The 27,701-nt window shown below is 37.1% G+C and overlaps 1 protein-coding gene across 2 annotated transcripts; it reads right to left on the reverse strand.

The window, feature by feature from the left end:
• Positions 1-2,248: 2,248 nt before the first annotated feature.
• nrbp2a (nuclear receptor binding protein 2a) lies at positions 2,249-26,703 on the reverse strand. 2 transcript variants are annotated; one of them, XM_016291591.1, is made up of 18 exons: positions 26,199-26,703; positions 8,958-9,080; positions 8,674-8,775; positions 8,489-8,578; positions 8,326-8,366; positions 7,691-7,785; positions 7,547-7,570; positions 7,121-7,204; positions 6,828-6,883; positions 6,615-6,710; positions 6,391-6,523; positions 6,102-6,204; positions 5,976-6,026; positions 5,747-5,882; positions 5,218-5,271; positions 5,061-5,124; positions 4,894-4,949; positions 2,249-3,264 (listed from the first exon to the last, which is right to left on the reverse strand). In XM_016291591.1, exons 1-18 carry the CDS (start codon positions 26,316-26,318, stop codon positions 3,166-3,168), a joined length of 1,527 nt encoding a protein of 508 aa, XP_016147077.1. In that variant the 5' UTR covers positions 26,319-26,703; the 3' UTR covers positions 2,249-3,165. The 2 variants fall into 2 exon arrangements, with proteins under 2 accessions (XP_016147077.1, XP_016147078.1); XM_016291592.1 differs by lacking the exon at positions 26,199-26,703 and adding an exon at positions 25,372-25,668.
• Between the last annotated feature and the right edge of the window lie 998 nt (positions 26,704-27,701).

Here is a 27,701-nt window from a genome sequence, read left to right on the forward strand (position 1 = left end):
GATGTGAGATTCTGCTGGGTACCTGCTCATGTAAATATAAAAGGGAATGAGAAAGCAGACAAAATAGCAAAGAAATCAACCAGGGCGAGCGATATTATAAATATTCCCTTTGGTAAAGGAGAAGCTAAGGCAATAATTAAAAATGAAATGATGAAGAAATGGCAGGACAGATGGGACATGGATAATAGTGGAAGGATATATTATAGTATACAGAAATTTATCAGTGCACAGGGTGTGAATGGAAGGAATAGAAGGGAGGAGTCAGTTCTAACCAGGCTGAGGTTTGACCACACAGGGTTAAATAAAACATTGTTTTTGTTAGGTCAAAGTAAATCAGATGAATGTATGGAATGTAAAATCACAGAAAATGCAGAACATATATTGTTACATTGTAGGAAGTATAGGGAAGAGAGGATTAGATTAAACCAAAAGATAAGTCAGGCAGGAAGAAAATGGAACCTTGAGGGTGTTTTGGGAACAACAGGAGAAGGGGTTAAAGATGCACAGGATGCTGTTGTGGAATATCTGAAGGATACAGGGGTATATTATAAGATTTAGATAGTAGCACTATAATATTTATTTATTATTATTATTAATTTTTTTATAAAGTGCATTCATTGAGATATGATCCATGCTGCATACTCCGATACAGTAGGGGGCGGTATGCACTTGATAAGTCATGGTTGCAATCCGCCATAAAACTAACAAGAAGAATTGTCCCTGTACCTGACTGAGCACACTACATATTTAATTTGAAATCTACATTAATTACAATAGAGCTTTTACACAAAATAAATAAATTCAGCCATATTAAAGTGTTAATTTTATATTTTGATGTTATAGTATTTCATGTCACAGTATACAATTTCAACACAAATAATAATTTTCAAAAAATTCAAAACTGCCCAAAGCAAAAGTCTGGTTAATGCATTTGATTAAGATGAGAAAGGAATTAGGAAGAGCATTTCTAAACAGTTACTCACTGTACATTCATATCTCTTGTATCTACGTACAAATTTATTACATTGCAAGACATTGGAGTCTCATAATAACACTGGGAGGATGGTGACTTTTTCCCTTTACATCTGAATTATTTGAATTTGCAAGAATAAATGGAGATTACAAATCCCTTGTAATAGTTTTCTGAAGCTGCAATACATCTATTGTACAACCATGCCAATATAACAAAAATGAACAATTCTGTAAAAGCATTCCTTTCCTGACATGCACTTATTTTTAAGTAATATTGGGAAGTCAAAACCATTGGAGAATACAGTACTGAAAGCATCCCAACAGATACTATTGCTTTGGACGGCATGGCAACATAGATGTTTTCACAGAATGAATACTATTGTAAATATGCAAGTATCAGTCAAATACAGGACATTATATTTATATCTTGCCAGCATTGCACCCAGGACATCTTTGGCCTTGACATGGTTCAAGTTCTCCCATATAGAATACATACAAAGAAGTATGAATCATTTTACATGACATAAAATATACACATACTGTGGTAATATGTAAATACCAAATAGAATAAAAGCCCTTCATACCCAATGGAGGGATTTGTTAAAGTAAACCATTGTTTCTTCTGATTCAGTCAACAGTCAGTTCATTGAATGCTATCGCTATGCATTAATTAGTGTAAGGTACATAGAAATAATTAAAAGTAAACTGGGCCCATATATGTTAAACACCTCTGAGCAGTCAGCTGATCTAGGATCAGGTCATATTCACATTAAGAAGGCAAATAAAAAAATCCCATGTCAACATTGCTAGACTCATGAACAGCACCCCCGTGTCATTAGCTGCTCAAAATGCTCTTATGATTGTTTGTTTGTATCAGTTGCTTTGGTTACAAATGTCTGTTAAATGAATAAAAACAAATGTCTTACTTAAATTTATAGATTTTAGTTCAGCCTTTTTCTTGGTAAAAGACATCTGGATGAAGCACTCTTCTGCTTTATTGCTTAAAATTGAGAAATGATCAGATAGAATATATTGTACACTCGGGGTCAGAAAGATCTTTTTGAAAGAAGTCTCTTAAGTTGCATTAAATTTGATCAAAAATACAGTAAAACAGTAATATTGTTTTAAAAAAAAGTTGTGCTGCTTAATATTTTTTGTGAAAACCATGATACATTTTCTTCAAATTTCTAGGATTAATAGAAAGTTTACAAGAGCAGCATTTATTCAAAAAAAGTTTTACTGTCACTTTTAATAAATTTAATGTGCCCTTGCTGGATAAAAGTATTAATTTCTTTTAAAAAATCCCCCAAAATCATACTGACCTAAAATTTTTGAATGGTAACGTACTACTTAAGACTACCGCTATTGCCACTGTTTACAAACATCTGCGAAGTTACCATCTGCATGAAAAAAGCAATTGAGATCTACATAGTTCAATAATAAAAAAAAAGACATCTTAAACTGTAAAATTCAAAGATTAAGATTACAAATTCAAGATTAAGAGCAAGAAATGACGTTTAAGGTCTGAAAAAAATGAAATTGAAATATATTAGTATAATAGGTGCCAAGAGCACTTTTGTCATAGTACCGTAAATTCGTTTGCTCAACGTCAGCTTGTTAAAGCATACAGAATAAGATCATTTAGAAATGCAGAATCAGACATTTTAATGCATTTCCTTGCTTGAACTTTTAAACATGTATACCAAGGCCAGGTATTAATTGTTTCAAATAATAAATAACACATTTATCTGGAACAAAACGGTCTGTTTGAGATTTTGTCCTTTGCGTGATGAGGATGGATTATGCCATATAGGGACAATGACTTGGAGGGATGTTATTAAAAATCCTTTAAACGCATTAAAAAAAAATCACAACCAAAATGCTGGCACTGAAGCTGAATCTCTGCAAGTGATAGAAATGTACGTCATGGTGAGATGATAGCAGTAATTCGACCTTCAAGATCAAAATGAACAGTTTGAGCTCTTTGGAGTTTGTGCAGGTACCATGCGGTATGGTGCGAGCTTTTCTCCCCAGGGCCATCACTTATTCTGAAGCCATCTTGTCATGACCTTCATTATGTAATGTTGCGCTTTTGGTCTCATTTCCCTCTTCTGGATCTCTCGCCACCATTTTTTTTCTCAAGCTCTGGCCCAGTCTTCAATCTCTGTTTGTCTATTATGTGACCAGCTGGGCTTAGTACATCACAGCCATGGCAGTAGGGGAGGTGGACGTCCCTGACCAGTGCTTACATAATGCATCCTCAAGAAAACATGCCAACTTCTCGAAGTCTTCCTGCATGACACAAAAACAAGATAATCACAATCACACATGAAGCAAAGCTATTCAGCTCATCTGAAGGTTAAGACAGAAAATACTAAACAAGAATTGGTAACATCAAAGTTTTTCGTTCCTTGCCACAGTTTCCTTGGCTTGCACTAGAGGAATAAAGGTGTATTATGTACAATGTGTTATGTGTTATTATTGACTTTCTATTAATTCCACAGTTAAACTGCTTAGGGTTGGGTGATATGTCACGACACATAATTGCTATAAATTGAACAAAACCTTACAGGTTTCATGTGGTTTTCACCACATAACAAATTAATAACTCCAACTTACAACTACTATAATTATATCAACTTTACTCACATTCAGTATATTCATGTAAAATAATACATAGCAAATATCAACTGTTTGATTTTTTTATACTATTGCAAAATGTAAACTATATTATTGTCTTGAGATATATTAAAGGGGTCATATGATGCGATTTAAATTTTTGCTTTCTCTTTGGAGTGTTACAAGCTCTTGGTGCATAAAGAAGATCTGTAAAGTTGCAAAGACTAAAGTCTCAAATCCAAAGAGATATTCTTTATAAAAGTTAAGAGTCAACCACAACTACCTAAAACGGCTTGTTCTAACACGCCCCCACATATCTATGTCACAATGTGGGAAGATTTGCATAACGCCGCCCAAATGTTCACGCAAAGAAAGAAGACGTAACTTTTATTCTCGCTGTTGCCGCTGCTGCCATGTTGTGGAGTTGCTGTGTGTTTTGTTGTGAAAGCGAAACTACTTTGTTTGGTCTTCCAAAAGAGAACACGACTAGAAATCAGTTAATGGGTTTTATTGGTTTTGTCTCGTCAAGTGATGTCCGGATCGCGAACGAATCGTTCTATTTAACCGGATCTTCTTAGTGAACCGGTCGAACCAGTTAACCAAATCGAACTGAATCTCCAGTACGCACTAATCCACAAATTACTTAAGTTATTCGGTTTATAAACGTGCCTGACACTCCCTCTGACGCGAAATAAACCAATATCCAGAGTTATTCAGTTACTCCTAACAGTACATTGACTGAACTGCTAAAAGAGAATCGATGATGGGATGTGCACGAGCAGAGCAGCTGGACTGAGTCTCGTCCTGCTGGGAGACGGCATCACAGTATGGTAAGGGGCGTAACATTTCCATCACACGCTTGAGGCATTCAGCCATTCAAAACACACTGGATAGCTGGCCAATCAGAGCACACCTCGCTTTTTTAGAACGATGAGCTTTGTAAAAATCGACGCCTTTCAGAAAGGTGGGGCATAGATGAGAAACAATAATGTACATTATATGGAAAATAATGTGTTTTTTTAACCTTAAACAGCATAAACACATTGCATTACACCAAATACACGACATAATGTTCTTTTTAGCAACGACATATGACCCCTTTAATGTTGGATAATACATCCAACCTTACCTACATACATACAGTACACTCACATAAAGTGGTATATACTATATAAGAAATTTCAACTGTTTGAGTGTTTATATGGTCGCAATATGTGAACTATATTATCGCCTAGCTCTTATCTGCTCAAATGCGACTAAACGGCATGAAGAAGCCTGATGGTCAGAAGATCTTGTGCTTACCTCACTGATGAAAGCATGGTGAACCAACTCACTAGCTAAATCTTTGGGACTGTCAGCTGAAAAAAAAAAAAAAGTAATTTACTTTTACACATCTCATATTCTCTCATTTTTATTCTCAAAAAATAAATGCAACAAGAACACATTTGAATGTTTTAAAATGGACTTACATGGCAAAACATCACAGCTAAGCTGCCGGTGAAGCCTGTCATCCATTTTTAAAAAGAGAGAGAGCTACAGAGAAAGAAAGGATAGATGATGCACAATGTCCACAGATTTTTAGGTGAAGAAGCTAAGCAAAACTACATGCCAAAAAATTAAACTCACATGACTCCTTGTGCCTTCCTCATTCGCTTCCAAATTACAGTGGATCTGGACAACCTGTATGAAAACACAAGGATTTGGTTATTTAATGCCTCTTTCCTGTTACACAAATCAATCACAACAGGTTTTTAAGAGGACAGAGTGTCATGGATTATCAGAAAGTAAGAAGAAAGTAAGTGAAATACTGCTTGTACATGGATGAGATACAGTACATTGATCACCATTTCTGGGAAATATTTAAACAAGACGTCAGCTTTTTTCAGATTGACCCTTGCCCATCATCAGTATCAGGTCTGGACACACTTTCCATCAGTCTGCCAACATTTGTTAGACAACTAGTATTTTGCTCAAAAACAACTATGCAGAGTTTAAAATGAATTGTGAATCTGAGCATTGTTTATTTACACAAACTGTGTGAACGAGCCGATTGGCAAACATGAATCAGTTTTCCCAAAGCTTTGTTTGAGGCATAGCATCACTACTTGGGATTAGTAACTCTCAATATTGTTTCGAACATAAATCTTATTCTAACCTTTCTGGTTTCAGTCTCCTGTGGTTCTGGGGTTGGGGTCTTCACAGTCTCCATCTGTTCCTGTGACAAAGAAAGAGCACGGGGGATAGGATGCGGCCGCTGGGAAGCAAAGTTCATGAGCGGATATATGCCGTTCCTGTTCGTGCAGAAGAAGATAGGTTTCAAATGCTCGAGCACGGACACAAAAACAGTCTAAATCTAAGATCAGCTGTTGTTCTCTGTGACTCACTTCACATCCTCAAGGAATTTGTCCAGCTCCAGAGGAGAAACGTGAGAGTACCTTGAAAAAAATGAGAAGGACGTCAGAGGAAAGTGGGAGCGATCAGAAACTTCCTATTTAGTTTGAGAAACTCACTTTAGATGGACTCCAGGTCGGTCACAATGATTAATCTCTGCCATGATGCCGTTAGGGTCAAAAGATTTTGTTTTCTCGTCCACACAATTCTCAGGAAGGAGATCTGGGAAAAATGAAAATAAGTTTAAGACCTAAAACTAAAGAGAAATGGAAATGCGAAGGAGCAATAATTTCCTTTTGCTTAAATGGGCCACACATAACATTTCTGTCATGTCTAAGATCAAAATTAAAGCATTTTTACTCTGAGGAGTCAGGACGGGATGAACAGTGTTTTCCATGTCCAACTTACACTGGTTATTGATAAAGCAGTGCGCAGCAAGCAGTTTTAAGGAGTGGACCTCAAATAACACTCTGTGGAACAGCAGGTCATGAGCTGTAGGTCTCGTCTTGGCTTCTGTGCGCACACACGACTGGATAAATTCCTGTCAGTGTGAATGATGAAGGCGTTAAGATTAAAGCAAAAAAATGTAACAGAGCTGTATTAGTTATAAATATACGCTTAATGTCTTTTACCCTCATGAGAGGGTCCTCAAGTGATTGTCCAGCATGATCAATGGCCTCTTTCGAAACTGCGGTGTCTCCATTGGCCTGGATTTCTAGTACTGCCATCTAAAGGTGAGTGGGGAAAACAAAATTAAAAGTCATACTTAAAATGTTGTTCTTTTGGAATGATTATAATTTGCAGTTTTTGATAGTTTAGTTAGACTGATAAAATTATTTTCAGACCTCCAAGGCACAGATGCCAAATGAAAATATATCAATGGCGTAGTCATCTCCAGCAGCTTCAGAAAAAGAAAATTAAGAAATGTCATGAAAATAACATATTTCTATTTTGCATTTTTTATACATATATATTACAAATGATAAGCAAAACAACTTTACTTTGCTCCAAAAAAAAACCTATACCTTTCTTTTTATGCTTAGGTTTAAATGAAAAACGTTCCAGATATTTTCTAGATTTCTGATTTTTTTTCCAGATTGAGAAAGATGATAATATGGTAAAGGCATCAGATACTCACTGCCATACTCTGGAGCAAAGAAATGCTGGTTCCGCACTTCATCTCGATGTTGATGCACATTCCCATGAATCGCCTCAGCAAACACTAAGGGAAACACACAACATTCAAACTCTATTTATAACATTATTTGAATGGAAAAATTATAGCCAGTAAACATACAAGATCTCCAGCACATGGGCTAGTGTCCAAGATAAATACTCTAAAGGGGGAAGTGGGCCTTATTTTCTTTATTTATGTCTTAGATTGTAAAAACTGACAAGAAATGTTACAGTACATTACATTACTGCCTGGATTTTGGGCCAATATACGCAAAGCATTGTTTAAGGAAGGAAGGAAAAGAAAGTCTTAAGTACGGTCCGTGTTTTCTTTATGACGAGATAACCAAATTCCTGTGCACATGGCTTAGAGAGCTCAGAATGGACTTACCATTAACAAACAGCCTGTGCCAAACTGCAAAAGAAAGAAGAGACATTTAACTTTTCTAAAAACAGATATTGTATGTAAAAAATGATCAAACATCAAATAGTTTTGAGTTAAACCTAAAACACAAGGATTAAAAGACTGTCAAACCTGAGCCGATCTTTATGAGGCCATTGTGCTGGATAAAGATTGTGTCACAGGTCAGGTTACCATGGATAATGGGTGGATCACATGAATGCAAGTAACTAAAGACAGAAAAGAGAAAACATCAGTACTTGTACTCAAAACATCCTTCAAACACACTGAAAGTTAAAAAGAAATTCCACACAAATAAACATTTAATGTATTAAAATAAAATAATTTATACAAGGAAAAAAAGTTTAAACTAGTAAAATCATAATTTTTTCCCCATACAATAAGAGAAAAAAAGTACTAGCTGTAAAGATGAAATGTGTAACTTCTAGTGTCATAAAACATAATTGCAAACATGTCTCAAACGTTTTTTTCCACAAACACTCGCCTTGTCTGTCATTGGCCAAACAAACAGACAGCCCCTCCCCAAAACTCACACCATTGGTTGAGTCAGTCTTGCTATGCTGGGATGGTCAAGATGCTCAAACAAACAAAGTAATGTTTTGACAGCGGCACTGAGCCACAGTGTTTACTGACTTATAGTTGCCTCTATATATTAAGCTGGGAAAATATTTGTATTTTAAGCACACATTTCAGCTTTAACGGCAAATTTTCAGATGAGTTCAGATGATACGAAATCCTCAATGTCCTACCTGAGTGCAGAGAGTATCTGTGTGCACCAACGCTTCCATGCCTGAGACATACAGGTAGTACCAGTGTGTTATGATTTTGTCATATTTCTGCCAGAAGGTGGCATTGTTCTCTAACTTTTCTGCATACGGGTTTTTCAATTTCAATGATTGATAAACATTTCACCTTCACATTCATAGTTTTGTGGTTTTTCTTGGTCTTCTTCAAAAACTGCTTGAGACTTCCAGATGACATATATTCAGTGATAAAAATCACCTGTGTGGCACGAAATGAAAGAAAACGTGAATGTCTGAATTTAGGGTAAAGTTCACAGAGGCGTTCATTTCTACCAGGTGTGTGTTGCTTCTCACCCTCGCTCTGCTCTCGCTCATGTCCAACCAGTACTTGTGAAACTTCACAATGTTCGGATGCTCCACCTGCATCAGGTTCTCAAACATCTCCCTTATCCGCTCCTGTATTAAGACAAAGTACATCCACTCTTGGTTTCACATTTCAAGCATCGTTTCTGTCACCGTACCACCATTCCAGCATGATGACATGATGCCAATACTGTAACATTTCACAGATGTTTGTAGTGCAGCATACTGAGTATCCCACCCATAACATCGATGTTGGAAAACAAGCATGGTCCTACCTCAAAGGACTTGAAAACCTTCTTGTCTGAAAACTGCACTTCGTTCCACACCACCTCCACCCCCTCTTCAGTGTCCATGGCCAAGTATGCACTCTCAATGCCTGGGACATTTCCCTGACTGACCTAAACCAGACAAATAAGGACATAGAGAAAGAGGAAAGGGTGGAAAGTGAGTTTAGCACTCCAGACTCTGCCAAGTTCATTACAAAGTACCATTTAGTCCGTGATATCTGCAATATTTACTTCTCATTGCACAACTTTTTAACAGTGTTTGCAAATGTGATATTTTAGTATCAACTTCTTAGTATTGTTAGTACAGGAAATTAGTATTTTTGTGAAGAAGAAGAATGTCACACAACCCTTCTCCGCCCCCTTGCTCCACAACTCTCCCATGATGCACATTGTGGTTTGGGCTGTTCAGAGCAAGCATGACAACACAGACTTTGAATGGCCTGTAAATTCTTGTGTTTTTTTTTGTCTTTGTAATGCTGTAAATAAAGCTCAAAATACAGAAAAGGGCACACTGCTGTTTGCTCTCCAAACACTTCAAGTCCCCACCTTTTTTGGACAGAAACAGTAATTTTATTATCACAACTGTTTAAAAGAAAACAAACCCAAGCCCCATGTTTTCAAATTTGTATTTTCTATATTTATAGGCTGAATTTGCTCCCTTCCCGCTGATCGGTGAACTGAAGCTATGTGTTTTGGAGACAGACACAACATGATCTAGTCATGCTGAGATGTAGCTAAAAGGCCTTGGATTTAACTTTATCTCAGATTCAGAAACATATGACTATAAACTGATAATACTGTTTGGTATGCTTCAAACAAAGAGTTTTTTCATTGGTCAGGGCATTCAGGCACAATAAAATAAGAGCAGAACAAGGTGTCAAAGTTTACTAGGCTAAACAGTATCAAGTCAAGTAGCAGTTCAAGCACAAATAATGTGCATGATTGATTATAATATCCCAAAGTCTAATTCTATGAAGGGTTATCTTATAAATGAACAGTTTATTTTGGTATTTTAAGCACACTGACTGTCAATTGCCCAGGTTCTGAGGTTGAATAGTGGCCATTAAAAGGACTAACTGATATGAATCAACCTCAAGACAACAGTAAAACAAGTTTTATGACACTTTTACTAATAATGGCTGAGCACAGCAAAGCTTGGTTATGCAAGTCAGAGAACACAAGGACACTAAAAGCATGTCCAATTACATTTGGAGTTAATTAATTCCCTAGATGCCACACAAACAGACAAGGAATGTCTTTGAAAACAAATAAAAAAACTTTCCATTTCCTCTGAAAGCCAGAGAGTGTGTTTCTACCCAGCTGGTGTCTCCAAATTATGTGCAATTACAGGCATCTGAGCTTGGCTAATATTGTACCTCAATGCACTCTAGTGACGCACAGATAGGATGTTAAGATTTATTCAATTAGTGTCTAGAGCATTTAAAAATCAATGTTCAAACTATATGCACAGGGGTTGTTGACATAAACATGTAACTAAAACTGTAATGTTTTTTTAAGACTGTATCATTTAGATTTTTTTCTCTCTCTTTAAATTCAATTTTATTCAGAACCGGTTACAAAATAATAGATGTTCAGTTCTGCACCACAATATTAGTGAATCTACAGCATGAAACATACAGTGATAAGTGTATTCTGATTCCCAAACGAATGACTCTTATGAGCAAGTTCTTTTAAGTGAATCAAAAAACATACAATGAGACCCGTGTAATCTCATTCTTGAATGAATGACTCTTATGAGCCAGTTCGTTTCACAGCTAGTCAAAAACATACAGCGCAGCCAGTGTTGTCCACTTAAAGAGTCCTAAAACATCTTGTGGATAAAAACGCCCATTGATATGTAACGCGTCAAATGAAGTAAGCTACTGTCAAAATAATGTAGCTGTGGCGTTTAGTTCTTGGTTTGTGGTCTCTCTTGTGTGGGTGTTTATAAAGAATGTTTTGAGAATAAGTTGTTAGAAACTCTAAATACCAAATAACAGGGAACACTGTGCCCATAAAACCAGCTGATATCATCTCACGCACAGTGCTTCGAAATCCTCTCTGACATAAACCCACACCACAGCTTTCCCAATGAAAACAAACATTACAATCTTCATTTCCTGCCCTTTCATCCCCTATCCTGCGTCTGTCACAGATACACTTCCAGCGGTATTGCCTCTTCCTGCATAATGTATGAAATCTAATAAGTTCTTCTACTGTGGAACTACATTCATCTCTGGAAACCGAACCGTGCATGCTCAATTTTCCCTTATACATCCTATCAAACATCTCTGAGGACGAACAGAGAGAAAATGTTAATGGATTGGCATGCATACCTGGATGAATCTGCACTTTATACGCAGGGACAGCTTTCCAGCTATACAATTATCATCACGAATGGTGCTTGATTTCAGCATGCTAACCCCAGATGCCTACTGGGCCTCTCAGACACAACTAAAAGTCTTGTCTGAGTACAAATGCTAAGCCTCTCTCTATGGGGTGGCTATCTTTTGTGATGGAGAATGGTGACCTGAAGCAAGCGTTTTAACTGACATACAGGAGACTAGGGTTGTGCCGATAGGCGATAGTATCGTGTATCGACAATAGTCAGAGATATCGACGATAGCAGATGTCTTTGTCGATAGTCAAGACGATATTAGGCTCATTCTCCTATTAATGTATTAATAATAATAATAATAATTATTATTATTATTATTATTAGGCAGCCCATTATAATTCGGCTATTATTATCAAATTGGCCCGCTTTTTCATTCAGCACTGTATTTCACACACAATGAGGAGCCTGTAGCCGGTGAAGGAGTCTCCAACCACAAACACAGACACATATAGTCTGCTGATATAAGGTATTTCGTTGCACTTTAACAAGTAATCTGAACGGCCTATGTGCAATATTTTAACCAAGCCCCTTACTAACTGAGTTTAATGCCACAGTTATGTTAGAACGCATCTCATTCTTGTTTCTGTAGCGGTGCGTCGGGCTCGTAATGGGGCGCACAGTCCGGAGCGCTGTATGACTGAAGTATCTGTTTAATAAAAATTTACTCCAAATATATGAACTTACCTGTTTTAAATACTTTATATTTAACGTGTTCGTTTATGTCCAATATTTAGAGGTAAACTGTTGGTCTTTAAAATAAATCTACTTTTGATTTTCACCGTTGACTGATTTTGCAGACCTTTAAGACTGATAATGTCCGTGCGCAGATGTGACAAAATTGTCACTGGACGTGCGGTTCTAATAGCCATGTATGACTGTTGTATCCGACTCCGAATATATATGAACTAGCTGTTTTAAATATTTTTGTATTTAACATGGTGCTTCCATAGGCTCCCTCTCTCTCGCGCGCAGTTTAAAACACCAAATAGTTATGAAATAGCCTATGACAAGTAGCCTAGAGAGTCTCTCTCTTGCCCCCACCCACCCATGCACGATAATATCGTCTATCGGCGATCTCACGGACTGGTGATATGACGATTTGAAAAATGACCATATCGCTCGGCTATTATTATCAAATTGGCCCGCTTTTTCATTCAGCACTGTATTTCACACACAATGAGGAGCCTGTAGCCGGTGAAGGAGTCTCCAACCACAAACACAGACACATATAGTCTGCTGATATAAGGTATTTCGTTGCACTTTAACAAGTAATCTGAACGGCCTATGTGCAATATTTTAACCAAGCCCCTTACTAACTGAGTTTAATGCCACAGTTATGTTAGAACGCATCTCATTCTTGTTTCTGTAGCGGTGCGTCGGGCTCGTAATGGGGCGCACAGTCCGGAGCGCTGTATGACTGAAGTATCTGTTTAATAAAAATTTACTCCAAATATATGAACTTACCTGTTTTAAATACTTTATATTTAACGTGTTCGTTTATGTCCAATATTTAGAGGTAAACTGTTGGTCTTTAAAATAAATCTACTTTTGATTTTCACCGTTGACTGATTTTGCAGACCTTTAAGACTGATAATGTCCGTGCGCAGATGTGACAAAATTGTCACAGGACGTGCGGTTCTAATAGCCATGTATGACTGTTGTATCCGACTCCGAATATATATGAACTAGCTGTTTTAAATATTTTTGTATTTAACATGGTGCTTCCATAGGCTCCCTCTCTCTCGCGCGCAGTTTAAAACACCAAATAGTTATGAAATAGCCTATGACAAGTAGCCTAGAGAGTCTCTCTCTTGCCCCCACCCACCCATGCACGATAATATCGTCTATCGGCGATCTCACGGACTGGTGATATGACGATTTGAAAAATGACCATATCGCCCAACACTACAGGAGATACTTGTGTGTGCACTTTGCAGTAATGTTGGAACAAAATAGGTTGTGTAACACACTTAGCTGGATAGAGACCCAATTCCAGATGTGAAAACAAGCAACCCTTGTTAGCTAAACTGCCAGTGTCACTCAAGACCACCAGTACAGCCTGAAGGCACCCTACTTAGGGGTCTGGAAGTGGAGATGAACACATGACATGACATGAAAGAGATACAAACGTGCTACTCTGCATTCTTGTGGTAAAGTTCTTGAAAAGAATTAATGAGTTGCCTAAGATGAGCAGAAATGCTGGCATTTCCATCTGTTTTTCGCAGCCCAGATACAGAAATGGAAAACAAGGCACTTCAATCTGCAGAGTGTTTCATGCTATCAATTTATGAGGTGTCAGAAATTTTTTGAAATGGCCTAATAATTTAAAGTCATTCCACAAACATAAATAGATAAATATGTTTATAAATATAATTAACAAAAGATTTCTATTATATTTACAAAAGAGTGCTATTCTTTTGAACTTTCTATTTATCAAACAATACTGAAAAAAATGTATCATGGTTTACACAAAAACATATTTAAGCAACAATTGTTTTCAACATTGATGATAATAAGAAATGTTTCTTGAGCATGAAATCAACATATAAAAATGCTAAAAATGCAGCTTTTCCATTATAGGAATAAATTACTTTTATAAAATAAAATTTGTAATGTAAGTTACATATATCGCCGTTTTGAGCTATGTTGATTGTTATATCTTTTAATAAATAGCGATTTAACAATTTGGCAATTTAAGTTCGAGTCATGTTGAAAACTGATATTTTTGTAATATACCAGATTAGAAGATTTCCTATATAAATTTATGCAAGCTAAGAGAGATTTACTTTTATATTCAAGCAAAACAGACATTATAACTGAAATACATTCTACAGCAGTGGTTTTCAAACCCTGGGTCGTGACCCTCGGGTGGGCCGCGAGACTTAAAAAATGTATTATTTAAGGAAAATATATATGCGCATGTAACTAACTTCAAGGCTCAGGGAAGAAAAAAGCGGAAACCAGCAAACGTAACTTAAAATAAAAAATAAACAAACAACAAAATAAAAGTTAAAATATGCATTAGAATCTCACGGCAGACTCCAATGCATATTTGTGTCTGTGCTCTGCAGAGTATCAAAGGTTTCTATTTACAACACATTTTTGCACCGTTAAACATTGTAGCCAATCACAGACAGATTTCTGGAACGCAATGGCCAACCAGAGGCACTCTGGGCTATAATCCATTCAGAATTTGAATTTTTTTTATCTTTCTGTTTTTCATGCTGCTAAGAAGACCAACTTGGTGTACACGTTGCACAGTATGTATGAAAGCATGCGTCGCATCAATTAAAAAAATAATAAAAAATAGGGCTGCCCATAAAAAGGTTTGAAAACCACTGCTCAAGAGTTAATGAATGAATCAGAATCTAAATGAATCGGGAAATCTGTATCAATACCCAGCCCACTTTTACACTTTTCCAACCAATTAACACAATTATTCACTGTTTATCAATGTACAGTGTGAAATCTTTTTGAAAGTCTTACCAGGATTAATAGCTAACCCAGTGTTAAATATGAACGGGTAACACAGAGTTGCATTAATCCTGGTTTAAAAAATAACTATGGTTAAACACTTCCCATCTAGCTAAGGGAAATTAGAAATTGTCTGGATGGACTAAATCACAAACACAGGACAAGCATAAAAACCACTGATCTTCAGGAAATGTACCTAAACACGTTATCAGTTTAACCTTCTTGAGATTGACACACTTGGCAGATACTCAAAAGGAGTACTCAACATAATAATCCTACGAGTAAAGTGTCGCACTCATCAAGCTTTCAATGCATTCTCTACAAGCTTAAGCTGTATTGTGTAACTTTCCCCCAAAGAAAGAGTGCTGACAGAGGAGTCATATTTTCAGCTCTTGCCTCAGGGCATCCCTCTCCCAAAGCGCTCAACCTTTTATCTTGCATTCACGTATGAAATAAAGAGTTGGCAAAATCAGCATTAAGAGATGAATAGCTCTGCTTTTGGGTAAACCGAGCAAAGTAGGTGTGTTTGTGGAAGTAGGAGGATGAAATGTAAGCCAGGAATTTAAGGAGTCTAAGGCAGGTCTACAGTTGAGCTATTTTGTAAATATGTGCTCGGTTGCTGTTTGAGATCTGCAGAACATAGTATTGTTCTGTACACCAGAAGCCCAAATTCAGGCCAGTGGTGCCTAACGCACCACTTTATTATATAAACCGGAACATTTTAAAAGCTACATCAGGTCAAGTGCGCCACTGGGTTTGAATATGACTGGCACTTTTGAAGTGAGGAACTATCACAGCAGGCTTGTAGGATCGAAGTCTGCTGCATTTAAAGATTTGAGAGCTCTGATTTGAATGAGGGGTTAATGCGAAGAACGATCAATGCTGATGGACTTGGAAGGATCATAATCAAAGAACAGTGCAATAAGTAGCAGGCGACATCATATGACTTAGCAAAAAGAGAAGTTGAGAGAAGGACGATGAGAGGAATATAAACAAAGAGCATTATAGAATAAAAGCATGATGTGATGTCCACGCAAAACAGTGTTAGTCACCACACTCACGACTCATCATGAATGCCCTGCATTGTGATGATGGAGATGTGGGAAGCCATGGTGTGAACGGACTGAATGCTTTGTCTCTTCTTCTAGCAGTTCTTTTTCTTCCTCTAATAGCATCTGTCGCAAAGTTCTGAGAACCGGTATTTTCCAGCACTGTGCCAAGAGAGAAACACCTGCAGCAACCAAACCAAAACTATCTAGCTTTGATAAGATAAACAAGTAGTTTATACCTAACTTTTTGGATGGTTGAAGGATCAACCTGAATACAACAATCACCATTATTTGACACAATCTTGTCTTAAAACAAGGTGAACTCATACATAATTGCAGTCCTAGTGATAAGTGAATGGAGAGCCGAGCAAAGTTCTCCTAGTTTACAAGAGTGACACATGAATATGAGTAGCTGCAATAAAGGAGTGTCTTTACTTGTGACATTCTGGAAAAAAAAAGGAAAAATGCTTAAAGCATGCACACACACACACACTCAATGGCACAGTGCAAGCTATAGGCTATATGAATCAAAAATACCATCCGCTCAATGCCAGTTCTTTAGAAACACCAAGTACATGATGAAATATCAAGGTAAAAAAAAAATCACTCACAAATCAAAAATTATAAATGGCTTTTACATTATTTTACACATGCACAAGATAGCTGACAACCCTCTACATTGCGAGTAAATCACTCGCATATGCGACTAAATCTTACTCTGGGCCACTAAATAATGTCTAACATTAGCCATTGGCTAATCAATTCTTAGATTTTACATGCCAGTATGTGTGTGAGAGCCGTTCATCACAGATTTTCACTCGATAAACACGCTGACTGAGCGCTTGAGAGTTTCGCTCTCCGTCAAGCGAGCTGTACTATTTGGATGCACTCAATGGATCATGTCATGTACTCAATGGATGCGCAGTATGTAGCACGCAGCGCACCTGTATGTGGCGTACCGTAAACTAGCGTGAAGGCGCACGACTCGCTGTCGCTTTACTGATAGCGCTGTGTTTCTCACACATGCAAAGAAAGAGAGCGAGAGTCTTGCATACCGCGCTACATGTAAACCATATTCTTTGTTGTATTTTCCTATCAAAATAACAGAGTTCATTTAGAATTATTCTGCTTTTAAGAACAAGCAGAAGATATGCCAAGTGAGCAAAACCTGACAAAATCGGCAAAAACCTCAATTTGTGGATGTCCTCATTTGTAAAACTGTTATAAAAATAAAGTAAACAAAGTTTTTTTTTTTTTTACTTTTAAAATTTTTTAAATGCAGAAAGTTTTCTGTGAGGGGTAGGGTTAGGGGTGGGTTTAGGTTAAAAAGTGTATAACTATCTGTATATAAAAACAATAGAAATCTATGTAATGTCCCCATTTAGATGCCAAGTAAACGTGTGTGTGTGTGTGTGTGTGTAAAATAGTATATCAGTCTGGTGAGTAAACAAAAAAATTTACTAGCCAATGGCGATTATATTGCCAAGGTGTGCGTAGAGGGTTGTAGCTGATAGTTTTTTTAAGTGGAACAAAACTGGGGCCTGCATGGGAAACACAATTTGATATTTCCAGGACCATGGGAACTGTGTAAAAAAGTAATCTTATAAATCATACATTATGAATGATTTGAACCATTATTTAACCCCTAGCAGTGGAAGTAAAGCTGAACACTGGATGAAATTCCAGCTAAATCTTGTATCTGTGAAATCTGACAGTTCTGGCCAAGTTACTGCTAGTCAGTCATGTGAGATTCAATTGGGATTCTCAAGAGCATGAGTGAGCTGAAATACTCAAGCTGTCATCAAAAGCTAATTAATTCTACAGTAGAACACATGACACTAATAAGTTCATACAACCTATCATTGTCATCTAATGTCTCTGAACTGAAATCTCTGAATAGATGCATTGTCTCGACTGACTGAAGAAGCACGGGAGATTACTCTTGCACAATTAATCAGACCAACTCCTGAGGGAAAGCGTGAATCTAATACGGTAATTGAAAGCAAAAAAAACAAAAACAAAAAACGCAGTTCTGAATTTGAAACAGAGATGGAATTAAATTTGTGATTTTTAACGGGACACTTAACAAAAAGTTCAGTTTTACACTAAATTCACAAAAGAGGAAATTTCAAAAGTGATACAAAAAAACCTATGTGGCTTAGAAATACAATGGGTATTGGGTATTAAAACAATTTCTATATCAGAGGCCTTGAACAGGGGATCTGCGACTTCCTTCCAAAACTGTGTTTGTCTGCAAAACACAAAAGAAGATATTTTGACAAAAAAATATTTTTTTTGGCCATACAATAAGCCAATGAGGTAAAATCAATGCTGTTTGGACCTGAACATTTTCAAAGTATCTTCTTTTGCGTCACGCAGAAGAAAGTCATACAGGTTTGGAACGACAAAAGAACTATCCTTCTAATTTAACATCAACTAGAAATGCTTCAGCGAAAGGTTTTATTGTCCATTCCAGATTAAAATACAATTAAAATGTAATATACGAGTATACAAAAGAAACCTCTAAAACAAGAGATCCTTTTAACATTGTGATGCTCTGGAAAAGTATAATCAAAATGTATAATTTGTTTTGGCAATTATTGACTTGTCTTGTCATCTTTTTTTAAAGGGCAAAAGAAAAACAAAAACCATTGTTTCATACAGAAGTGTGAAAGTTTGAACATTCCTTGAACTAATCTAAATCCTCTCCTAACAACCACTAACACTCTGGCTGTCACAGGAAACCAACGCTGCCAGTCTTCTGGGACTTGGAGATCTTTGAAAGAGGTTAGCAGTTGGCACAATCTTCTAGAGCCCAATGCCAAACACAAATCAGAGAGGGGCTTTGAAAGCCATCTTGATAATATAGTCTGTCAAAGAAAGATGAGCAGTGGTCAGAATTACCAACGTTATTGCTTTCCTAGAATGCTAACAGTCTAATCAGATTCAATGATCTATGCTAAGCTACAGCTAAAAGTGCTACCGCCAGACCCGGAGTTTGGCTGAACGGATTCGAAAACGGTAAAACTCAACTGTTTAACTCTAGGAGAGTTGGAAAATGGGCCTATTTTCAAAAATAGTGGAGTGTTCCTTTAAAGACAGAAAAGTGAGTGACCTGCTGAGCTATTTTAAGAGAAACTTTTCCTCTAGCTTCGCTATGAGGGCCTCCAGTATAAAGGTTTACTTCTTTTTGAGGAATGACAAAAGACTTGTGAAATAATTGTGAAAAATGCAAACTACCCATTTAAAGGCTTATTCACCTTTAAGACCTCAAGCGGGTAGCATTTTTCACAGACGCTTGTAGAATCTTTTGTCAGTGTGAGGACATAATTGAAAAATGGCTGAATGCCATCACCACCAGCAGCACTGGCACCCCTCAGGGTTGCGTCCTCTCCCCACTGCTCTTCTCCCTCTACACCAATGACTGCACCTCTAAAGACCCCTCTGTCAAGCTCCTGAAGTATGCAGATGACACTACAGTCATCGGTCTCATCAAGGATGGAGACGAGTCTGCTTACAGACAGGAGGTTAAAGAGCTGGCTGTCTGGTGCAGTCTTAACAACTTAACTTAACTTTAACAGTGTTCATAAGAAACTGATAAAGGTTTTGAATGCTTCTATTATTGTTTATATGATAGATAGTATCTGTATCACATACACTAATATTAGCCATGGCCCAAATTTGTCTTGAAGCAATTTGTCTTGACTGGGGGTTTTTTCAAGACCCAAATTTAATTGTATAATGTATTGTATTTTGTGTTTGTGTGTGCATATATATATTTTTAACAAGCTAAAATATATAATAATGATAATTATATACATTATTATATATATTAATATATAAACGCTATTTTTTTCACATCAACCTACACAAAACAAACAGATTTATTTTGCTATCCCAAATATGCGTGGTTATATGGTTAGTTGCATTTCATTATTTGTATTTACCATTCAGACAGATCAGAAGAGACTTCTGGCAATTTTTTGGTCACAATCCATCAGTGCAAAACCACAGTGCCAAAGCAAATTGATGGAACAATATGCTACTATGCAATTTCCTATTCCATTGCCATGTCAAAAGAAGTGAAATATCCAGTAAAGCATCAATGTTTACGAGAACTGCATCATGAGATCAGTGGATTGGTAAGGTTAATTCATTGGCAACATGCATTTAAAGACAACATATGTCATTCACGTTGGTGTGTGAGGGTCAGAGACAGAAAGACGGAGGGAGGGAGACTGAGACAGAGATGTTAACTGGTGCATGCTGAGCAGAATGACTAAGTGTATGCAGATTTGTGTCAATGAGGGTGCCTGTAATTTTAAGATGGTTGTAAATGCAGGCACAGCCATGAAAAGCACTTGCCTCTGGGAATATTTAACAGTCACAGATCTAACTGTTAGAACACTTAATTAGCATTGCTCATTAAACACAGAGACGAGGTGAACTTTAGTCCTACTGAGCCTCCTCACAGGCTAATTATTCTTTTCCTTTACTGATGTCTTTTGGAAAGTGATGATGACTGGGCTTTTTTTAGTCTCTGGGATGTGGCTCATTTAGTTCAGACAAGAAACCTGCTATCTGCTGAGATTACGGCAAAGCGGTGATGCTGATGCAGATCTGCCCAACTCAAGCATATTCCCTTCTCTGTCTTAAAACCTCTTTCAATCCATTTTCTATTGACTGTGTAATATGTAATGCAGCACACTCCCTGGGAATGGATTTAATTATTGCATGGTTTAAGCTTTAGGGAAAAACTGGTAAGCATTAGTTTCAAATCTCATATTATACAACAGTTTGTTTGGAATTATTACTGTTAACAAGGCAAAAATAGATAGAATATTTGGAAATATTATGTCTAAAAAGTAAGGCAATCAAATTACAAAAAAAAAAGTCATCTGCAGCCAAATCACAGCCATGCTGATACCCAGTAGAACAGCACAATTGTAGGGACGTAACGATTAACCGCGAGCCGGTTGAAAATCGATTCAAATATGTGACGATTCAAATCAGTTGAGATGCTAAACAAATCGCGATTAGGGGCAGGAGTTTATATGAATGCATGTCTGAGAGGAACTTACTGTCTTTAGAAAAGTTTAGATGGTATTTTTTCTTTTCCTCTTGCCTCTGTATAATGCATATTAAAATTCATAAGTGCAGCGCTGCTTTGTTTACAGCGGAAACCAGGAAACGCTGAGAGTGAATCTGCGTCTCATTCAGCTCCGCTGTTTCATGCTGATATTTTTATGTATAGTTTCACAAAACTGAAGTCAAATAATTCTGTTTTTGCTTAAAATTTAGAAATTATACAACCTAATTTAGATTAAAAACTGTTCATGTTGCATGTATGCAGCATCTTTGTTTGGATCATGATTAAAATGCAGTGGTTGCCTCTAATTTTAAATGGAAAGAGCACAGACAAAGCCTGAGTTTGTTTATATAAAGAGATTTATTTGATTTGTGTTACTTATTTGATTTGGGGCTTGTTTTAAAATTTAAATTTTATTTATGTTATTTACATTTACATTAGCCTATATTTAAATTTTGTTATTTGATGCTTTTATCCAAAGCGACTTTCAAATGAGGACAATAGAAGCAATCAAAACCAACAAAAGAGAAATGCAAGTGCTATATTCGTATATTATTATAGTGTTATATTTCAATTTCACAAAGAAACATGCAGCATTTTGTCCAAGCAAAAATAAAAGGACACATTTAATTTATAATTTGTCTTAAATCTCATTTTGTAAAAAAAAAAAAATTGTGAATCAAATCGAACTGTGAAATCAAAATCGTGAATCGAATCGTGAGTTGAGTGAATCATTACATCCCTACACAATTGTATGTGTTGCTTATTTATCTCCCATCATGTATTAATTCTTCTGATGAAATTGCTCAGGTTTATTAAGTCTTCTGAGAAACAGCAAAACGTTGGAAAACAGTTGCATAACAAGTGTTCAAGAGCTATGCCAAGCTGGCTGTCATCACATAAATCTGTCCAATAATGACTCTATTCTGCCGCCTCGATTACAGCTAAACTCGAAAAATGTGCCAATTCATTTCTGCTGCTTCACAACAGAATACCGATGATAAGAAAGTTAGAATAAAAGCTAATTGAACCCAACAATGGTTTCGATTTGCACACATCTGTATGTGTCATTCCTATGTGAAAAATAACACACTACTGCCAGAAAACATAATCGCTCACCCATCTGTCCGCTGAGTCATTTTCACGTCGAGTTTCTCATTCACACACATGTGCTCGGTGCTAATTAAGTGTAGGGGATGAACCGTGGTAAACATCTGCTCAAAAACTCTGTTGAGGTGGTTTCCCAAAGGGAGACTTTTTAAAATAAAATAAAAATAAAAATAAATAAAAAGGAATTTGATGATAAATTCGTTTATTAAAAGCAAAATATGAGATCTCTGAAATTCTAAACGGTATGCATGTCTTCAGAAACATCTGAGATACATAAGGGCCTCACATCAAGTCTGATATTTATAACAACAATTAAGATATAGTTTTAAAAATAATTGTACATTCAAACGAACAGCAGAGTCTACTCCAACTGCAATGATAATGGAACAGGAGAACAATACCGTTGCAATCACTTGCAAAGCAAGCAATGATTTTATTTCATTCTGAAGAATGCTATTGTGAATCGGTGTAGACGGAACTTAAAGGTGTAATAGGTGATTGTCTTCAGAAACATTTTTTGTTATGCTGGTTGAAAGTCTCTTCACATTCCGATAGCAATCATTAAGTTAAATGGTCTAAATGTATTCATCTGTATTTATATATTTTGTGGAAGGCGTAGGACCAAGAAATGTTCATCCAATCAAAACGCTCGGTCCGAGCGTTTTAATAAGCTTTCCTACCTGCCTGTCAACGTAAGTATCTGCATACCTCTGCGCACCTGGTTCGCGCAGACAGGACACGTCATCAGCGCATTCACGCACGCTGTGCAGACAGAGCGAGGATGGCAGGCAAACATCGACAACCTGATCTTCCTTCCTGGTATTGTAGTGCTTTTATAGTTTTCTCACCAGTGAATGACGCATGATGTAGCCCAGCAATTAATCCAGTCCTCGCACCCCCCGCTCTGGATATTTTGAATGTCTCGCTTAGTTAACACACCCGATTCAAATAACCAGCTCGTTAGAAGTGAGCTACGTGCATGAACTGTGTTCCGATCGATATGATCCCTACACAGTGTTCATTGCTCCCTCCTCACTGAGCGGGGGAAATACGTTGAAGTTTACTTCACTTCGGAACATGGGCTGGAATTGGGAACCGCTGATGTAGCCTATTGTAGTAATGTTGTCTCTGGTGTTCTGGTCTGTGAGTGAGCGTATATGCATTCAGGGGGCGTGGCTTTGGACGGCGATTGCAGGGCGGGTGGGACATTCGCTTTCAGTGCTATCAGGCTAAAGTTAGCATTTTCCAAGATCTCCTATTGCGCCTTTAAGACATGCGATAAATGTGATAAATAAATGTATTATCAGAGATCTAAATTGTCCTTTTTTAAAGCTGCAGTCCGTAAATTTTGCCTCTTTGTCGCCATCTCTGTTTAAAAACCTGGAATTGCAGCTGAGTGTGGAATTATCTAGCTTGCGTGGGTTGTGAGTCGGCGCAGCTCCAGCGTGGATGAATCTAATGTTCTGAAGAGTATGTGGAAGTCTGTCACCGCACCGGTGTGGATATTTACTGTACTTCGCAATCACAGATTCTAGCCTACGTCTTGGAATATGACCCAAATAAGAATTTTCACTGTATATTGCCATCTGAACAAGTAAGTAACAAGTCTGCCACGTTTGTTCTGACCAACTGAGGAAAAACGCATTACAATAAATCTCGCTACCAATGGTGATTAAATCTAAAGATCGGTTAGCTCACATCACATCAAACCATTCAAATTATTATTATTGTTATACTTTATTCTCAAATGATTAATGTTAACAACATCAGCATTGGTGACTAACGTGTAGATTTCAATTTATGCACAGTCTAATCTAATTGTCATACTCTTCGAATTTCATATTTAAAAATTCTTTTAACCCAAAAATCAAACTATGCTCCCTTCAAACTGGTTTTCTTTAAAATACAAATCTTTGTATTCCCAGGCTATCTGTAATCAGAAGCACATTTATAACTGGAATATAATTAAATTTCATTCACATGTGTTTCATAAACACATAATCCTTTATGGATTACAATCCGCCATCAGAATGATACATTTAATTATTCTGGCTGCTGTGAGAAAAGGCTATAAATGATCCGCCACCTGCAGGATCCTCACATGCGATAGCCTACTAGCCGGGACAACTTCATATTTACAGACATGACGTAATGACGCAGTGCCATGCTCGAATTTCCTGCGAAAACCTACCCATACCACTCGAATTAGAAAACAATATTATAAGCTAACCGTTGTGAATCGGGCTAAAGTAAGGCGATAGTTTTGAACACTGGCTGGTTATGTACTTGCTCAAATATTGATTTCGGATCATTTTTAACCAAAAAAAGTTACGGACTGTAGCTTTAACTATGGGGTGTGCTACAATGTTTCTGCAAATAAAGTCTTCATTTTGCATTGATTAAAATATATAAAAATTAAACATTTGGTAGTTCTCAATTTTTTTATGTAGTAAACAAAAAAAACTGTCTGGCAATCCAATAATGTCACAAGGTTAAAGCTGTCGTAACAAACAATAATGCAAGCCTTTTGCAACTACCCAAAAAAGTCCCAACATTACAGCTTCTAACAATCAGAGTGCACACTGAAACAACCTGCAGAACAGAAGCTGGGAGGCATGATCCATGTCTCTCCATTTAAATGTCAGAGTCACCGAGGAAAGAAAACATAACTACACCGCCGCAAATAAAACGTTCACTCTTGTTGTACAAGCACGTCAGTCCTTCTCTTAGCCTGCGCTTTGGCACCATTTAACAACACTGACGCAATAAGAGAGCAGGCCACATACTAATAACATTCTTGTACAGGCTATTCACAAGGAGGAAATAATTGCTTGTTGTGCCCCAGCCACTTTGTCCCACTGTTTTTATCCAATTTTTCATCTTGTTTGCTTCTCACAATCAAGTGTCATGGAAAAAAGAACACATAAATCACCCTCTTTTGAGACTCACCCTTGACCTCTGAGAAACTTAAGATGGCTTGTAACATAAAATGGAAAACTTTCACAAATATGCACATAAAGCGAGTGCATTACGTTCCAAGCTTTTAAGCACACAGTAAATACTCACAGGGATTTCAAACTATTTGTTTGGCTTAACTTAAGTGCATTTTTTTTTTTGCTTATCTAATTAGTTTTAATTAATTTATTGTTACATAGTAAACCCACAAAGTGTCCTAATAAAAATGACTTGAAATATCAAAACATTTCTTGATGACATTTACTTCCTTAGAGAAAGACACGCAATACCTAGTCCACTTTACTTGAGTCAAATAAGTATGCTTACCAAACTTACTTGGAAGTCAATCGGTTTGCATACTTCTGAAAAGTACAAAATCAACCAATTAGATTTTACAATGTAGGTGGGGAGGGGTTGGCTAAAGCGTAATTTAATTAGCATTAATTTACATACGAAAAGAGTTACACAGTTAACACTACGAGTAGTGTATGGTTAAAAGAGAAGGTTATAAGGTTCCAGTGTCCTGTAAGATAGTAGATAGACTGAACGTGTGCCAATACTGATAAGCTTAATATACTGTATCTGTGACTTGTCTCAAAGAAAGTCGAGCTCTTAACGCTTCAACACAAGCCGACGAGAGTGGACTGACACGAACACGCCCCTTTTATCTCATAAAACAAAAGAAAAAACAAGAATATGAAACACAAACCAATAAAAAAATAATAGCAACTTATACTCTGCATGCGCTGTATGTGTGTGCGTGTGTATTTGGATGTACGTGCACGGAGGGGGAGGGGCTCAAATGTTTACATTAAATATTTTACGAAAACTACGTGAAACACTTTTGAAATGCTGTTGAATGTCCTTCAAACTCAAATACTAGTTATTAGAGCAGATGTGCATCGATTTACGTGTTGTTTTTTCAGATATTCTAGTGTTTAACAGCTGCAAATCACTGTAAACTCACCATGTGGACAGAAACCAACAGGACTGGTTTATCGCGGAGACACACACAAATACACAACATACCATGTGTTTGCATTTGCAGAGCCCTTTAAATACTTTAATAACAGTTAAATACACAATTCAGTCTCATCCAGTCACCGTCTTTACAAGAAAAGGACGGCGATACTTCACGTGCCCTCCAGACGTACCTGTTCCCGTCGCTTCTGCCAACGGCCGCAGGGGCTTTCCTCCAAGATTTCACTCTCATCTTCACTCTCCTCATCTTTCCCCCCGGACCCCGATATGTTCTCTGGGACGGACATAGTCATTTTGCCCTCGCGTGCTGCTTTGACTGCTCCTTTAAGACCAACTGAGCACGCAGGACCTCCTGAGGCTTGCTGCAATGTTGTAGCTGCAAACGTGTTTCATTGACGAATATCGCTGGTCACGACTTCAAGTTACAGTTTAGTCGTCAATCGCATATAAATACTGCAACACGCGATGCGATTTGCGAAAAGCGTTTTTAAAGCGACATAAAATATTCAGTTCTATGGTGAATTTAATCCCATCCTTAAGGATTCTCAGAAAAGGATCACGCTCCGGATAGCATACAGTCTCGTACGTGACTGTAGGTCTCTGGACGCTCAGTCGCAGTCCACCCTGAACATACTCCGTGTACTAAAGAGCCCGACCTACAGGCATCATTTCATCTCAGCCCAGCTTTCTCTTCTGGCTGGAGCTTTCTGAATTTCCTCTTTCTAATGTGCTACCGTAAAGCTTAGACAATATGCACAGTGATCCCTTTACTGTTTTGTCATAAAGCAATTCAGTGCATGTCAGATTACTCAACCAAAGTCGTAATTTACACAATGCAAATGGTGATTGGTCTATAACCAAAACGGCCTACACATCAAATAATGCTTTAAATCACAATACACGTTTGCAATGTTGCCTTAACATGCCACTTAACACAGTATTGTATTGAGTTCCTAGTAAATAGTGACTGAGTGTAAACAGTGAATTGTGAATGTAATTTAGCCTTCCTCAAGTCAAGGCTTGCATGTGTGTTCCAACTAGTATTTAAATGGAGTGACAGGGTTTAGGCATGTATGAAAACCTTCCACATCCTCTTAATACTTCTCGGATCACATACAGTGGCCCCAAAATGATTATTTGCCAGTTTTTCAAACAAAAGGACATTTACTTCTATTTTTAAGAAATATAGTACAAGTACACTTGACAAAACAAAATTTCTGCTTCTATTTTAAATAAATATATAAATAGATAAATGATCATTTAAAAGTTACTACACCTGACTCTGCTAAGAAACTTGAGAGAAACCTCATATAGTATGCTCTAAAAATTACCCTAAGACTAGTTGATTAAAAGTAAAATTACATAAATTCTACGAAAAAGGGAAGTTAGTTCTAGGGTCTTGCATCATGAGTAGCCTACAATGACATTTAGACATTTTTAAGAGTGTCTTAGGTGTCCGAAAGTGTCCAAATACTTGTCCAGGGCTACTCATGTTTGTGGAGTATCTCACACTCACTGACCCTTTCTACCTTTAACTCTCTTATTTGCAAAATCCCACGAGAAGTTGCTTAAGTTACTAGGTGTAGTATGAATACATTTGTTGCTAATGTGCCAGTCTTCAGTAATTGTACTTGAACATCACTTTAATATTTTGTTTTTAATGAACAAATATGAAA

Source organism: Sinocyclocheilus grahami, unplaced genomic scaffold (assembly GCF_001515645.1).
Source record: "Sinocyclocheilus grahami isolate Dianchi unplaced genomic scaffold, SAMN03320097.WGS_v1.1 scaffold274.1, whole genome shotgun sequence".
NCBI classification, from domain to species: Eukaryota; Metazoa; Chordata; class Actinopteri; order Cypriniformes; family Cyprinidae; genus Sinocyclocheilus; species Sinocyclocheilus grahami.

Bases quoted from the DNA above. Each gene is read 5' to 3' on its own strand.
- nrbp2a (XM_016291591.1), bottom strand. From the start codon at position 26,318: ATGACTATGTCCGTCCCAGAGAACATATCGGGGTCCGGGGGGAAAGAT. The intron at 7,205-7,546 runs GTAAGTCCATTC...TGTTTCCCTTAG, and splicing joins GCACAGGCTGTTTGTTAATG to TGTTTGCTGAGGCGATTCAT. The intron at 6,205-6,390 runs GTAAGTTGGACA...CATTTTTCCCAG, and splicing joins CTGCTTTATCAATAACCAGT to ATCTCCTTCCTGAGAATTGT.